We start from the raw sequence: 16,893 nt of genomic DNA, 5'->3' as shown, positions 1-16,893 counted from the left end.
CGTGTGGCAATAAAAACAACTTGAATTTATGTTTTCACGGCGGAAAAATTATCTTAAGCCCAGAAAGGGGGAGCTGGATATGGAAACTTCTTGCTCACTTTGGGGTCCAAACAGAATGGCAGTCATGTGTGAGTACATACAACATACCATTTTTGTGGCCACGACGATTCTAATTAAAAGCAACAGCAACTGTGGGGGGAAGTCTGCAGCACACTCAAGCAGAAAATGATCAACTCCGCGGAGAGATGCGCAGATGAAGATATTAACTAAGCTTCTGCTCGGCTAGACCAAAAGATGTTTCTTGAAGAAGAAAAAAAAGCGGGGGGAAAAGTGAGCAAACCCCTGCTACCGCAGGCCAAAATTAAATTGTGCACATTTCCGTGGAGCGGAAATTGCCCAAGTTTGTCACTTGGAATGAGTGCATACGGAATCTGGGATGTGCGTACATACATAATGGAATCGCCATCCATGAGTTTCCTTTCCGCAAATTGAAATTCATATCATTCACTTTAATGCGAAACAGCACTCCGCCCCTCAGAATTTTGAACAAAGCACGCAGGTGTAAATTATTTATTGAAATTGTGGAAGTTTTGGTTTACATTTTAAAGCCCCAGAGCGGTGAACAAAACGCTTGCCGCGCCATAATCACTTCCATTGCATTTAACCAGAAATTAGCGGATGCTGTGACCTGTGCGCAATTTGCACTCATAATTAAATTAAATGCCTAATTAATTACCATTAGGCGCGTGCATCAACTGCAAATGTGCCAAATGTAATCCAAATGAACACGTATGTAGCTGCACAGTTGTGCACGAAGTTATTTAATTTATGATCGAATATAAATCAAATCAATAGGTGAGCTGAATTATGACAATGCCACACCGGATGGCCAAAAAGCACAGGTGTGTGTATAGGTGCAAAATGTTTAAAGCCTTCCTTTAAAGTTTAACATATTTTACACAAGTAGTTGGATTAACTCTGCTGAATTGCACTTTCTAATCGAAGTAAGTGTTCTGTGTGCAGCTGTTCTAACTTCCCATATACGCGTCTTCTGCTGAAAGCATTATCCTGTAAAACATAAACTCCTTTTCCTGCTAAAATTGTCCCTCCTTTAGGTTAAGCTGCAGAAGTTAACCCCATAAAATCCAGGCTAGTCATCAAATTGGCTCCTCCAGCGGCTCAGCTCTTCATGAACCGGATGAACCCTTGACTACCTAATTCCGGTTGCAACATGCATGTATCTATATCCATTGCCCACAGCTCTGCAGCTGATCCTTTGGCTGGATATATTCACAACTCCTTCGTTGCCTTCTCTAATTTACTTCACTGCTGCGACTCATAACTCAATGCCCGACTCCTCCCACTTCGTGACTCCGATAACCCTAAGCCACATCCAGATGCATTGACAAAATTTCACTCTGGACGGGAGATGGGAGATGCGGGTCCCTGCTGCTGTGGATTGCAAATTGCGAAGCTTTGGAGACCCGGCGACTGCAGTTGGTTGCAGATGCAGCTGCAGAAGTGGAACCTTTAGATGGTTGGTCGGTGGGAGCTCAAGCTCTTCTTCAGCGCCCTGTCACATGCCACATTCTGGCAACTCTTTTTGGTACAGGGTATTCAACAGAGCAGGGTATACAAGTACTTTTCAGAAAAGTTAGTAGTAAAATAAAGCAACCTAACCTTTGTGAGATACTAAGTATCTCAAACAAAATATGCAACTTTATAATTAGTTACTATAAAGTCCGATGTAACCAAAGGGGTATTCCAAAGTCTACTACCAAGACCCTCGAAGTTTTTTCTTGTCGGCATGATTTTCGCAATCAGTGGAAAGCAGCTTGAACCGCTGAAGTTGTTGCATTTGTTGGCGTTGCATGGTTTGGCGTGACATTTGGCTCGCAGAGGAATCCGGGAATTGCGGAGCAGGGACATGGGACACGAGATTGGGAGTCATCTCCTTCTCGACATGCAGCATAATCTGGCGTAGCTTTATGCCCTGGGCTTTTTTCTGGGTTTCGATGTCACACGATGTGTAACGCCGTTGCCAAATGATGCGCAATTCACAAGTGAAACTAATTTTCCGAACGACAACAAAGTCAATTTTCCATCTAATCCGAAAGGGGCAAAAGTGGGTACAATGTTTATGGTGCCATCGCCTTAAACTATGTCAAATGCCGTTCAATTAAGTTTTCGCTTGCACAATGATAAGGAAAACCTGCCCACTCTCGCCGCCGACTCATAACAGTGACGCCAAAGGGTATTAACATGGCTTTAGGGCGGGGGTTTTGGGGCCAATCGAGGGGCGTGGCGCAGTGGCCCGGGGCTCTCGGGCATGTGGGAACATCAGATTGATAGCGTCGCTAAACAACACAAAACTGAAAGACCCCAACGGGCTGGTCTAGCTCCCTACTTCTAATCAAGCACGTAAATAAAGTTAAGGTTTACGTACATATATGCATGAAAGGGACACAAAAGCACAAAGGGGATGCAATTTATTTAGGGAAAATGAAGTTAGGATACCCTAATTTGGAAAAAAATGTATTAGCTTTGAAAGCGTTCTGAAAAAATGTGACTTTTTGATGTGCTAAAATGAATAAAAATCGTTAAAAATATGTGCTGTAAACAAAGTCATTTATAATCACAAACTAAAATTGGTTGGAATATAGATTTGATAAAATAAACATTATACTAAATTGAAACCTCAAGATTAATATTTATTTGACATGTGCGGCAATAGTTGCATCACAATAATAATAAAATCTGTTTCCAAATTTAATATACCCTTAGTAGCAAGCATAACCAATTGTTAGAAGCTCGCTGAAGGGCTGGGATTGCCTTTGGGCTAGTCATCATCAGATCAATGGGGTTAAAACACACACACACACACTCTGCCCTCAACAAAGGCGGCCAAATGACAACCTCAGGTTCCATTCTCCCTCTATATATAGAAAAAGGTATAAGTATGTGACGGGGCGTTTGAAGGGTCTGATGGGTGGTTACTGGAGGGATCCGCTGTTGCTGCTACTGTTGCTGCCCGGCGGCGAAGTACAATAAAAACTGCTCCAACGTTGCATGTAACATTTGATTAGCCTGTGGAAGGGGCACCGTGCGGTCGCATGGACTGGATGGCCAACGGAGGGGCACAAAAATGAGCAGCATATTGCCGCTCGGTGCACTTGGGGCAATGGCAATTAGAGGTTAACTTGAAGTACTCTCGCCCACAAACAACCACTGCCATCTTCTTCCTATTCCTGCACAACCACAGTTCCGGACAAGAACTTATTCAGAACTGACTACAGTGGGGCTTCATTGTGGGCAACTGAATTTAAGTTCGCTTAACAAATTTGAGGCAAAAGGAGTGACAATTTGCAGCATCACTTTAACTGGGATCTTCACATTGTGACAATGCATTTTATTAACATTTACAGTACTAACAAAGATAGTACGTATTTAGTCTCAAAAGTTTGACTGTACTCTGGCAGGAAGCTGAGGAAGTACATGCTTATATAGTTAGTTTGGTTAATATACGACTTGTTCCGTTTCGGCCCATTTACACCCAAGCACAATGTTAACTTGGTGATACGCTACCAACATTCTTGGGAAATTTACTTGTTCCTCCACCCAAAACTTCAACTTGGCTTGTGTTCGAGTGCAGTGATGTATATTGAAGGGGGAAATGTGATTGTAGTTTCTGCGGTCACAAGTGAAAACTTGGAAGTTTCGTTAAATATATTTGCCGGGCAAGTTTATTATAGAAGTTTGCAAACTTAAAGCTGCGGAAATGGTTTACCTAATCGTGAATCGGGCGTGAAATGATCAAAGGTGTCGGGTTATAGAATTACAACTTGGTGTAAACACATAAAAATGGTTAACCACTTGAATGTAACAAATGAAAACAAGTGGTGAGTAGGTGGTATTATAAAAAAAACAATACCTTCTTCAAAGTTGTCATTGCTCAGATTGCATTTAAATCGATTGAAAATCCAATTTATCCACGGCCAAATCCGTTCTTCAAAATCAATCAAGCCATCCAAAAAGGATGAGCTCTGAGATTTATCCCAAAATATCCTCGCTACTTCCTTACCAATTTTCCCCCATACTTCTGACTTTTCCACAACCCATTCACCGCAATTTCTCACAGCAGACGGCTCAAGTTTTCCACGTGAAAAATGGCATCATAAGAAAAGTTATTGTCTCTGTTGTTGCCCAACTCGACAGAAGTACGGTGAAGCCCCCCACTGGCTACGGTGAACCCTTCATCTGCACTGGCATGGCAGCGTCATCAGCGGCATCGTCGAGAGTTTATTATGCAATGGCAAAAATTTAGTGCCATTTGTTGTCAACGCGGTGAATGCAACAAACGGCGGAACGAAAGGAGTCAGTGGTGAGCATTAATCGGGTATATTAAATTCAATGTGATTTTAGCTCTCCAGAATATGATATGAAATTTGAACGATCTTGAAAAATATCTGAATATCTTATATTCAGAACAATTGGAGTCCAGACCAATCAGGTTTCCATTTGAGTAATAAGAAAACTGTAGTTCCAAACCTTTTTATTTGCACCTTAACTAGTTAAAGATACATTTTATCTGGTGGCATCACTGAAAGCATCAACGAAGTTTTGCCATTGCAATGAGAGGGGGTGCGGGGAGTTCGTCTGGGAGCTGACTGTTCACATTTGTGCAGCCATAGCCATTGTAATGAGTTTGTGAGCCAAGTCGAGAGACAATCCAAAGGCAAGGCAACGTAAAATGTTGCAATATGTAAAATTAACATCGCCTTGATTGTGGGGACTTTGCGAGACGAGCGAAGAAGTTTGTTGGCCATAAAGTTCGGAAGTCGAAAGGGTGTCTCTATGGATGGATATTTCAGGCAACAGCACTTACCCCCCACTTTTTGCCATAAGCACTGAAAACTGGCTACAAATTTGCCACTAATTGCAGCTGGCGAGGATTCAAAAAACTCATAAAACGGCACGAAACGGAAACCAATTTCGTTTGACAATGATTGTGCGCGATTGATTGATTGACTGATTGATGAACTGGCTAAATTGTTGGACGTGTCGCTGTACGATGTCCAATTAAGACCGAATTTAAGTCGAATGAAATCTATGTTAATCAAAGTCGTCAAAATCAAATTTGTTCGTCGTATCGAAAACAAAAGTGAAATTCCATAGCGGTCACTGTGATCTCTGCGGTTTTACCTTCTGAATTTTACCACCACCGACTTTGGAGATCAATGTTCGGGGAAGAGTGAAAGTCAAGTCCAATCATTATGTTTTATGGTCTGGGACACCTTTTTTCGCCGGCCAACTCTTTCTTTGATTTGTTGTCTTTGTCCAATTATTCACGCTATGCGTTTGAGTTTATTTAAATTTTGTAAAAGAAACCACAAACAATTAGCTACACCCACGTCGGGGTAAAATTATACCTAAATCGCAGCAAGGGTGGAGTATTGCCTTGAGAAATTTTAATTAAATTAAGGCACAAATTAAATGATATGGTAATAATGTTTTAGGGCCATATCTGATCTTCAGCTTTAGCAAATTGAATTAAAATCACTACTTGATTCGGAAAAATCCCCCATAATCAGCAGCAAGGCTACGCCTTTGGCTAAGTTCAAAAATAACTTTCTTTTACCAGCCCCCATAAAATTTAAGAAGATCTCATTGTGTGGCCTTCGCCGTCAGCGACAATAAGACTAACATACAAAATTATAACACAATATAAGAAATGCTTTTAAATCAGACAATGCAAGTCACACAATAGCCCATCCAAGTACAATTAACTTAAATTTTTCTGCTTCTTCAGCTAGACCTTCAAATTGTTGAAAGCGAAACTTAAAAACGCCGAATGCCAAAAAACATTTTGCCGACCATTGGAAAATCAACTCGAAGACCAATTGTCTTGTGATGTGCGCGGGTGTGAACTTAACTGCATCGCAACGCAATGAGTTAAACATTCCTTTCCTTTTTGGCCAACACTCTCCAGAAATAATTAAAAACTCTGCTCTGAGATTTATCGAAACAAGGAGCCCATCGAACCGCATTCCAATCAAGCAACTTAACCGATAAAAAAGAACATTTGGGGTACACAAACGGAGTTTCGAGTTACTTGCCAACGCCAAAAAACCAGCCAAGCCCTTATTCTATTGATGTTGCCATGATATATGGTGTAGGGGGGGAATAAAAGTTTCGTGACGAAAGCACTGAAATTGAGTTTGACTTTCGGCAAATCACGTGACATGCCCCAAATATGGAACATCGATATTTATTTGGCCACATCAACTCCCAATCTATGCAAATAAGTAGAACAAATGCGAACTCATTTTTGAAGGCCCTCCCGTTTTTGCAGCCCCAACAACCACAGACAAGATTTATGCGTTTTTCATATTGACATCGCTTAAACAATAGACTGAATATTTGCTATTGCTGCCATGGCAACTGTCGTTTATTACACTTTGATTTTGCCCCCCAAATGCTGTAAAAAATGGCATTGGAAAAACTATGCTTCATGCTGAGCTGGCTTTAATGGCAAACAGTTTAGTTGTCGTCCTGTATTAAAGAGACGGGCTGCCAGGTCTATTAATAAATAAATATAGCTTCCTTTGAGCAACTTTTTTATTGCCAGCATTTCTCTCGGTCATTTCAAAGTTTCTATTGAGCACCAAGCTTCTGTTACAAACTTAGCTACTGATGGTGACAAAGTTACCTTCCTGCCTGGAAATGCATAATTCGTTTTAAGCCATAACAATTTTAGTTGAATTTGAAAAGTAATCAAAATTTCTCCGTAAATAGCTGCAGCACTTGCAATGAAAATAATTTTCGCTTTTTGTGCTTCAATTTCACGTCATTTGAATTGGGCTCGACACTACCAGCCAACGCATTTCGTTCATAATCTGAACAATTATGGTATAGGCCAAACCTAATGATAGCCTGATAGCCCGGCTGAACAATGTGGTTCAATTTCGAAAGAAAATCGTGCCGCAGCGGCCAATCTCGGCTTTAATTAAGGTTCATTCGACCAAAGTTGGGACAACGCCTCTACACAGAAATGTGCATAGAAGCGATCAAAGATATAGATATGGGCAAATATATAAGGCCCATTCGAGTGGACGGCTTTCGCCTTGTTCATGCAATTTGTATAAGCTCCAAATGATTATTGCCAATAAATTTGCGGGAAAAAAAATAAAAGACACGTACAGAAAATCCGACAAACTGGTTGGGGTAGAAAGCCAGAAAAAACCAGGGACACCGCCCAAACTGACCACCACTTGTAGACCCAGTATCTGCGGATGATATGTAACCCAAGTGGCAGACGACAGACGCAAACAGGTAAAAGTGATTTGTCTCTCAAAGCCTAAGCAGCCGATCCGAGCAAATATCTGCATACATGTGTAAGATACAGATACATGTGGACTATGAGTGCGTCCAATCGTGTTTTGGGGCATGTTGCGTGAATTGAGCGCCGGCTTCCGACAGCTTGTCATGCAAATGAGCAGGTCGATCCTTATGGGGGAAATGAACATGGAAAGCCAAGAGGGCACATGGAGAAACTATATAGTTATATATGATTGAGTTGCTTTAACTTCAATATTACCCTTTTTCATATAAAGTTATCTATAAATTATGCCTCATTTCATTCATTAGATATTCTGTTTTAAAAGCTATGTTAAAATATAGCTATGATTTTCTCTCTCTGTATGCAAACACTAGACTTTCCCAGCACACCTAGATTCTCCCACGTTGACACCTAACCTAACGGCGAAACAAAATAAACAAATTAGGTGTAATGAGATGGGGCCACTGGGCCACAAAAGTAAGTGTAGTCATCAGCAGTCGGTCAGCTTTTCCACACTTTTCACTTTCACGCTCCGGCGAAAATCTTCGACCCACTTGTATTCTTGATTACCGAGGCCTGGCTTTCATTTTCATTGGGCAAAAAGCGAAACAGAAAAATAATGGAAGTGGATCTGGTGACAGATACACCTGGCGGCCACTACAGGTTGCTTAACCCAATTTTCGATATCTGTTCATCGCCGCCTTGTGGGCTTAGCCAAGCTACGCAACTGTATTTTTTGTTTTGTTTTTGCGAAAAAACTACAACCCGATTGCATTGAGGTGGCCTAAACGCATTTTTGCGGCAAGCTTTACAAAAGTCGAACAGAAAACCAGACCGAACTAAAGCAAAGCAATGCTGTGGTATGGATTGCACCTGTCAGTGGGTATCTGAAAAATGAATGTTGCATTGCTTTTTAAATCACGAGACAAATGGGAAATACGCAGAAAATTGCACACCCTTAATTAACTTAAAAAATATGGTTGAATTGCCTTAGTAATAGGTAATGTGGCAAATATTAGAGATATTTCCTGGAATCTTATTTAAAAATAAATTGACAAATTGGCTTGGTTTCTTTAAATGCAAAACAAAATAAATACATGCTGATATGATATCTACTATTTACATCGTATTTTATTAAAAGCGAAATAAAACGAAATTCCTGTGGTGCTCGAATAGGCACGCGTCTCATAATTCAATTTTAGGCCTGTCTGACTGCCATATTAAGCTTGAATAAATTGGGTTTCACAAAAAAACAGACGCACATCTATACGATGTTTGGATTGGCTGAATTGTTGGTTTTTGTTTATAATTTTGAGCAAACAGAAATTCTGAATAAATACGATGTTTAAATAATAACCCTTCTATGATTACAATGCCGCTGGCTAAAAGCGACCACCCAAAATAAATACATTGGAGCTCCATAAATCAAAGATTAAACGCTTAATTAATCTTGCTCATTCCCAAAGCGTGAAATTTAATAAATGATGGGCGAAATAAAAGTTCGTAAAGCGTAAAATAAATAAATTAAATGCCAGAGAATAACAAAAGGAAGTTTACTGCAATTTGGCTGTATGATGTCATGCCACAGAATAGAAAGAGGAAAATCAACAAAGCCTTAAATACTTAGATAAACAAAAATAGCGGAAAACGAAATAATTAACTACAGTATGCAACTAAATTAACAACAAAAGGAACGCCATAATGATCATCATGACTATTTTTAATTCCCATAGCAATGCAAGATTTTGTTTCCCACCGTCAAGAAGCTAAGTTGTCCAGCTGGAGGTCACATGTGTGCGCGATCAAGTTCCAAAGAACCAGACAGAAATCCCCTGTAGAAGCTTCTCCGCCAATCCCTACAAATTGGCAATAAACTTGACTCCACTCAGCTCATTTACAGCTATTTGCTACTTATTATTGTATAGCTACAGATGGATACGAAACTATAAGTATCTCTCGGATACAGTTGAATAACTACTGAGAACGAGTGTATCTACCATCTTTCAGTTGAATAAGTAACTTGGGATTGACACGCCAGAGCTGTTGCATAAAGCGAATTTTTGTAATATACGTGCATTAAGAGAGAACCGAGAATTGCATGTGCAATCAGTGGAAAGTAGCGTAAAAAATGAAAATATTGACAAGGAATAAGCAGTGTAAGTGTCTGAAGGTGAAATTTAATGGCAATGACAATATCAGCTCAATAGGCACTCGGAAATCTAAACAGCAGGGACGTTTTTATAGATTTATTAATTTACAAGTAGAATAACACCAGCTATAAGTTAGTAACTGTATTTAGTGTATAGGAAAGATTATATATTTACTTAGTACTGCATGCAGGTATATACATAAGTATGTATATATAGTTTTAGAATGTATGGCAGGCCAACTCTTGCTGATTTTTCATGAACAATCCCTCAATTGTTTTGTTCAAACCACACTTCCTTTAAACTTTTCGCACAATTTTCATATCAGACTACTAGACCATCATAAATCAGCCTGTCCCCCTTTTTGGTTGGAAGCAACTCTGCCACTCAATATGCAATTTAAAAATTCTCAGAATTTCTGACCGCCAGGTAGAAGTCAAAACCAAAAGTGTTTAGCAGCAAAAACCGCCAAAGACTCAAAACAAAAAGCTACAAAAAAAACTTTGAAGCATCGTAAATTATTTCGGAGACTCGACTCAAACTACAATTAGAACTCCCACAGAGCGGCTATCACCGGATGAGGGGCGGGAGCGAGATGCAGCCACACTCATTTGAGGATTTTTAACGAGTTTCCAACTCGTTGCCGGCTAATTATTACCATATTAGAGTCGTAAACGGAATTTAAGATCATGTGACTTGAAATCGCAACAAAAAAATGAAAATGGTCGCACATAAAATTACGCAATAAAACGTCAGCTTTCAAGTTTGAATGGCCCGAAGGCGGAATTGGGTTAAGAACTATGTACATGTCAAATGGATTTTATTTGGGAACTTACGTTTCCGGTCGATGAAGAAATCGAAGAAGGAACTGCAAAGAGAAGAAGCAAAAATATAAATAGTACTCCAAATTTGCTTGATTATTTTAATTTTCCAAGAATAGGCATTCAAATCAACTGCGACTGAAAACATTTATCTTAGAGAAATTGCGCACTGTGCGAAGAACCAGCGGAAGCGAAAACAGTTCCCCAATGCGAAATCAACTCAATTACTTGGCATATTTGTTTCAGATCACAAACTCAAATCAAATGACGACATTCTCGCTAGACAAGTTCAAGGTGATGCCCGTCTGACTCGTTCTCCCTATTCCATTCAATTTCAATTAAATTCACGGAAAATTTAAAAGTTCACTGCTAGCAAAATTGAATCGTTCGCGCTCCAATGGGCTGACCTACCGCAGTCGAAACCACCCCGTCCATCGCATTGCAATCTTCTCGCCGGGTATTAAATTTCCAACTCATTAAAATTTGCACACTGTCTGGCTGGAGTGGCAGTGGCAGTGGACCGACCGACAGACTATACACGTTTAAGGGTTGTCCGTCCGGGACTCCATACCCCAGCTACAGCTCCTCCATTCCCATCCCCATCTGGGATGGAGCTCCTTTGCCCTGCGCTTTTCCCAGCCGAAAGGGCACAAAACTGGGATGAAGGCTTGTCATTTATAAATGAAGTGCATAAAAATGCCTTCAGCCCATGTGGGAAACGTGAAGAAGTCCCGACAACTCTATGGATGGTGCATTGCTCTGCATTAACCCCCACCAATAACTCATGTCTGAGCTTAATCAGAACCTTTTGACTTATCAATTAGGAATTCTAGAGTGATTCACTTGCCTCGCTGCTAATTGATATCAATTGTTTGGGTTCCGGAAGGTCGGACGGCAACGGAAGTGGGCATTATTTACAGAATCTTATCTTATCCGCTCGCAATCCGCGTCATCTATATACACATATACATATTGTAATTATGGTGGGACAAAAATATCGACTGGTTGCGTCAGTTCGGTCAACCCACGCCGCGTAAACAATAAACAATGAGTCGAATTTGGCAAAAACAAAATACAAATTGCGCCAAATTGAGTGAGAGATGCTCACTCGAAAAACTCATAATTGGAGGGGTTCCTACAAAAGGTCAGCGCGGCAATTGGAGAACCACTCGAACAAAACAACTGAACGGAATAAAAACAAACTGGCAAAAAATACATATATATAAAAGCAAAAAGCTAATGACAAAGCGAAGCAATAAAAATTAGAAGTTTGTGGCTAGATTAAACGTTTTCTCAAGTGCCCTAGGCTAGAAAGGGTATACTGACATAGTACAGGAAGTTCGTAATAAGGATGGCAAGATGGCCGGATATTATTCTTAACTTAGTTGCCCAACAAGAGCAGGGAAATTAAATCGAATTATTATTTAATTAAGAAATGTTCAACATAATATTTAATCAAAATATAATAACTCGCTAGATTAGCTAAAGGTCAAATAATTTAAAAAGTCGATTCATTAATGGCCGGAAATAAATTATTTAAATTTAAATTTATTTTATGTAAGGTATCTGTTTATTCCAATAACTCTATAGTAGTCGCTTCCCTTTTCTTCAGTCAGTTTTTCTCATGTTTTCCAAGCATTTTACTTCCTTTTCAACCACGACGACGACAAGCCCTTTTTTCGCTGTTGTGCGTTGTTTGGCTTGTTCTTCTGGGGCGTTTGTTTTGGGTGGGAAGCATTTAACTTGGCTAAAAGCGGCATTAGTGCGATGTATGGGGCGTGTTCCGCCCGAAGGGAAGGCAGCCAATTATTTTTTTAATGGCTTAGACGAAATGACTGACTTTGGGGTTATTACAAAAAGAAAACGACAAAAGAGCGACAGAGAAGTTTTTCTTTTTCAGTTGGAAATTGTCAATTAGTAAAGTGCCTGCCAAGAATTGGCAATTTTTAAACTCCTTCAGGACACGCCCTCGCCGCCCCATTTTTATTTCTTTTTCCTTTTTCTATTTGAATCTAAGTTACTTGTGGCCAGCATATTTATGATGTTTAATCTAATTTCTATTTTACGATCTGGGCTTTTTTTTACGGTCGTTTGCCTAACGACCTGAGCGCTGAAATAAGTTAACCGCAAAAAGATTTTGCCACTGGCTTGCTCGGACATTTTTTTTAGGTTGTTGAGGTACATTTTTTATTTATTTAAGAGCGGTGGTCCAGGGCTTCGGACCACAGCAATTTGTTTTGATTGAATGAAATATCAAAAACGTGACCTGGCCGTGCACTTTGAGCAATCCAGCAAACCGAAAAGAAGCAAATATATAATTCAGCGAAAGAGAGAGGTATAGAGCGCTCGAAAGAGATGGATGGAGGGCCATGCTCGCCGCCTAAATGAAATGCATGCAAATTGAGCGTGAACAACCGCTCAACCGCTCTAACCCGCAAGCACGTGCGGGTGATTGAGCTGGCGGAGAGAGAGAGAGAGACAGGGCTGCAGGGCGACGGAAAGAGGGGGAATGATTGTAAGAAAGAGATGGCTGCGGGCAGAGATTATTCTATCTAGCTGGGCGAGACTGATGTTCATTGCCCGATAAGTGTTCAATGATTAGTAATCTCAATATATTTCGCCAGCATCTCGATAACTCACTTCTTGCCAACTCTTTCTGCATGTCTTCCTTTCTCTCCTAATCGTGTTCAAGTGGCCAGTTAATCCTGGCAGCTTCCTGTGCCAAGGAGTTAAGACCCATGTGTGCGTAAGAGCGTTTTTAGTAGCTGGTTTGAATACTTCATCAGATTCATGATTCTTTTACATGCATTGCACTTCCGTGAGTGCTTCTACTCTGCAACGAGGGTTGTTTGAGGAGTTGCAATGAACACTAAATTGATTGGTTCAAGAAAAATTCATCATTTTTTATTTATTATTTATTTACTTAATTAAGACTATTTACTTAAATTAAGAAGGTGGTTAGATACAAACGCTACAACCAATAAGATAAATAAATAAAGCTTTTACTTTCTTGCTATTTCGCGCTTAAATAACAGATTCGATCTCCTACTCCAATCTGGTTTTATCTCACCATGACTTCAGCGCTCAACAATCCGTCGTGCTTATCGACGATAATCTACATCCTTTGCTAGTTCACTGAAAATTTATTCATCTCCAGCAATGATAACTTTATTTAACCGCCCACGCCGCTGATTCCCTCGGTTTTGCTAAGCTCTCGTGGAACGCTTTTGCCAACGCCATAACTTTGGACCAACACCCGCTACAGTGCCACATCTACTCCTTTCCCCATCCAAGACCCCTTTTTAGGTCTGACCCATCTGTGTTGGCCACATTGTTTGGTTCTCCATCGCCATTTTTTCATGTTTTAGATGCACAGAACAAATTAAGCGGAAATTTTACCTTTTTCAACTAAAACTGTAAAATTTAAGTTAAACTAGATGTCTGTGAAAGAAGAGCTTTTTTATATACTCCATGTCTTACAATAATATAAATTTTTGTTCAACATTTTGTTTCACCATTTAACACTTTTAAATGCCTCTTTTAATATATTCGCTTAGGGGCCAGTGCATTTCTCTCTGTGTACATCTTCTGCGGGTCTCAGCTGCGGTCACACACAACAGCGAACGAAATCTTTACCGCTGCCACAATTGGCAGGCACTTGGAAGTCCGGGAGCGGTTCCTAAAGGGGAGCGGGGAGTCGCGGTTTTGCAGCTCGGAGGACCAGAGGAGCGGACAGCCGGAGAACCGGAGGCGGAGCAGCTGGAGGAGGCCACTTGGTCGCGACCACAGAAGTGACTTAACTCGTTTTAAGCCTTCTCATATGCTCGTCGTTTTTGTCTCTCTCAGTTGCCTGCATCTATTTCATTTCAAACTCCACTAGACATGCCACAACGATGACACTTGACTGAATATTTATGGCCACAAATGGAGCGAAAATAAAATCGCCAAGTCACGGGGCCAGAGACTGAAAAAAATATAACAGTGGAGCAGAAAAAACGGACACACATGGCGATGATTTTTAGATGCGGATGGGCTGCTGCTCCATGTCCGTGGAGGCCATGCCCTTTTTTGGGGCGGGCTGTAACCGTTAGTCCGGCCGACTAGAGTCTTATAAGATCCGTCTGCATCCGACTCTAAATCGGGATCTGCGTTCGGTTTCCAATTCCAATTCTTACACAGAACAAAATGTGACTTTCAATTTGCTATTTCAACATCAGATCTTTCTATATGAGAAATAATCCTATATTTTTCAAAAGCTAATCTAATCTCAATGTATGTAGCTTGAAAAAGTATTGCCTGCCTTACTCCAAACTCAAAATATAGACTTCAAAAATATATTTTCTGTGCCCAAACTTGCCACGTTTAGTGTTTTTTGTCGAGCTCTTTTTTGGCGATCTCTATCTTTATCTTCACTTATATGGATATGGGCGCACATGAAAGTCTGCTCTCGTTGAGTCTCAAACATTTGCGCTTATACAAATATGCTGCTTTTGTTTTATCAGCTTGTTTATTCAGTGATTATAGGTTTTCGTTGTTCCTTTTTTTTTTATATAAGCTGAGTCGACAAAAGCGGGTTCGACTACCGTGTTTGGTTAGGTTTTCGGGTTGCTAGAAGAGCAGGGAGTACTTTTGCTTTTAGCCTATCTGTATGACCGCCATGTACTCGCCGGCAAATATGTAATGAAGCATAAGCAATTATGATAATGTCGTTTGAGTTTGTGTTCCGCTTTTGCGGCTGCTTCGCGGCTTATCAGCAGTTGGGTGGTGACTGGGCGTCGCAAGACACTGGCAGCATCGAAAATGTTGACAGAATTGTAAAAACAAGGAAAGGAATGCTGGCTGATTAAAGCCGAAAAATAAATACACTGTCGGCGACCCCAAGAAAGGTCAGAAGGGAGGGAGGCTCCGAAAATATGTTAAGGTCACCAGGGTTTACAATTTCAATTTAGCATATTCCAGCATCACATATGAACAAGCTTTCAAGTATTTAAATTCAAATATTAGTCATATTTTTGAAATATTATTTAATAAATAGTAGCATGACCTACATATCTGTATTGTAAATGCAAAAATACAAAAGCAAAGCTATACCCTAAATAAATAAAAATTCTCTGAATTTGTAAATAACACTCATTTCCCATCGAAAGCAAAATAGAAACGAAAACATTAAGGAATACATAACGAAAAGTGTCTACGACTGACTCGCACAAATGGCTCTTTCATTTATCAATTTTATTCATACTTCTCTGGAAATTTGTGTTCATTGGACATTTTCTCATGAATGTCACGTTCACAGTTGAAATGCACAAATTTTTGTTGATATTTACGTTTATTTTTTTTTATTTGCATTTCATATATATTTTTTTTTTGGTTTGGGGCGCTTTCGAAGTATTGAGTTGTGAGTTCCCTGCCGCAGGTCGAAGCAATTTGAGCCAAAGTTTTGCCAGGTGCCACGGAAAAGTTGTGGTAGTTTCGAACAGCCCGCAGACCCGCTGGCAATTTATGCAAATCAAAATGGATCTAACCGAAGCAATAACTCCATCGAATGGCTCAACCACTCGAGAGAAAGAGACCCGACCCGAGGCGAGGCTAAATTAAAACTCTCGCTTTGTGGCACTTTGCACCCATTGAACCTCAAAGATAGTTTGACACTCGACACCGAGCACCGAGCACGGAGCAGCGAGTGGCAGGAACGTTTATCTAAAGTTCAACAACTTATGCAAATAATGCCCGGAGACGCATCGGATTGAGTGTGTGCCTGGGATGAGTGTGCTTCAATCAATGCCAATGCCTCGTGTAGAAGCACTTTTATGTGCAGGAATTTCATCCCATCCATCCATCGTGATTGCCAACCGCAATTGTAATTCTCTATGAGCTATCTTCAATCATTTCTCGTCTCTCATGTATGTTCCTTCTCCGCTGGTTTTTCTCTTGATGATTAATATTTTTCCACACATGCGGCCATATTTCTAATGCGATTACTCACCACTAGGCTTGGCTCCACCGGTCAGTATACAATGTTTTCTTAGGTCTAACCTGCAAGGTAAATCAGCTTAGGTCTCTAGCATACGTGTCAAAGGTTAAACCATCACTTGGAGACTCGAAAAAGATGGTTGAAATATTCATCTGTTTGTCACTTGAGATTGTTAGCCAAGTAAATATTGAGCTATCAGTCCGTGCCAGTTGGTGGCAATTTGTTAAAGATTCAGGGTAGTGGAAATATATCACACTTTGGAAAACACATGTTGGGAGTTGATAAAGCAAACAACGATAAAACACACACGACTCTCATAAGTTTTTGGTGCGAAATGTCAGAAAAACTCTTTTGATTTTTTGGAATTCCCCAATTCCCAGGGTAAATATTTTGAACCTACCAAAAGCTGATAACCAACTGTAGAACCGTTTCTCAAGCGAACCGCTTTATCGCACACTAGTGTTTCCTCAATAAGAAATTTGAAAATTAAAAACCAAAATTACAAACTCCCCGCATCTGCGTAAATGTCATAAACAGCACGTTCACTCGCCGAACCGATAAAAACACGAATTGCACTGACAATTAGCAAATGTTCACATTAACCTCATAAAG

General features: G+C 40.2%; 2 protein-coding genes across 4 annotated transcripts in view; one reads left to right on the top strand and one right to left on the bottom strand.

The window, feature by feature from the left end:
- LOC117139810 overlaps positions 1–16,893 on the bottom strand; it is a 39,412-nt gene that overhangs the window by 14,423 nt on the left and 8,096 nt on the right. For 2 of the 3 annotated variants that reach the window (XM_033302442.1, XM_033302458.1), the window contains exon 2: positions 10,323–10,354. The exons of the other annotated variant lie outside the window; for it this stretch is intronic. The gene's annotated coding sequence lies outside the window, so the exon portion shown is untranslated. The remainder of the gene's footprint in view (positions 1–10,322; positions 10,355–16,893) is intronic. 3 annotated transcript variants of the gene reach the window in all.
- On the top strand, positions 9,233–14,226 carry LOC117139828. Its single transcript, XM_033302469.1, has 2 exons — positions 9,233–9,495; positions 13,865–14,226. The coding sequence occupies exons 1-2, from the start codon at positions 9,468–9,470 to the stop codon at positions 14,185–14,187; spliced, it is 351 nt and encodes a 116-aa protein (XP_033158360.1). The 5' UTR covers positions 9,233–9,467; the 3' UTR covers positions 14,188–14,226.

This window comes from Drosophila mauritiana, chromosome 2L (genome assembly GCF_004382145.1).
Source record: "Drosophila mauritiana strain mau12 chromosome 2L, ASM438214v1, whole genome shotgun sequence".
Taxonomy (NCBI): Eukaryota; Metazoa; Arthropoda; class Insecta; order Diptera; family Drosophilidae; genus Drosophila; species Drosophila mauritiana.
The sequence above is the reverse complement of the archived record's forward strand: the minus strand, read 5'-3'. Positions and strand labels throughout refer to the sequence as shown.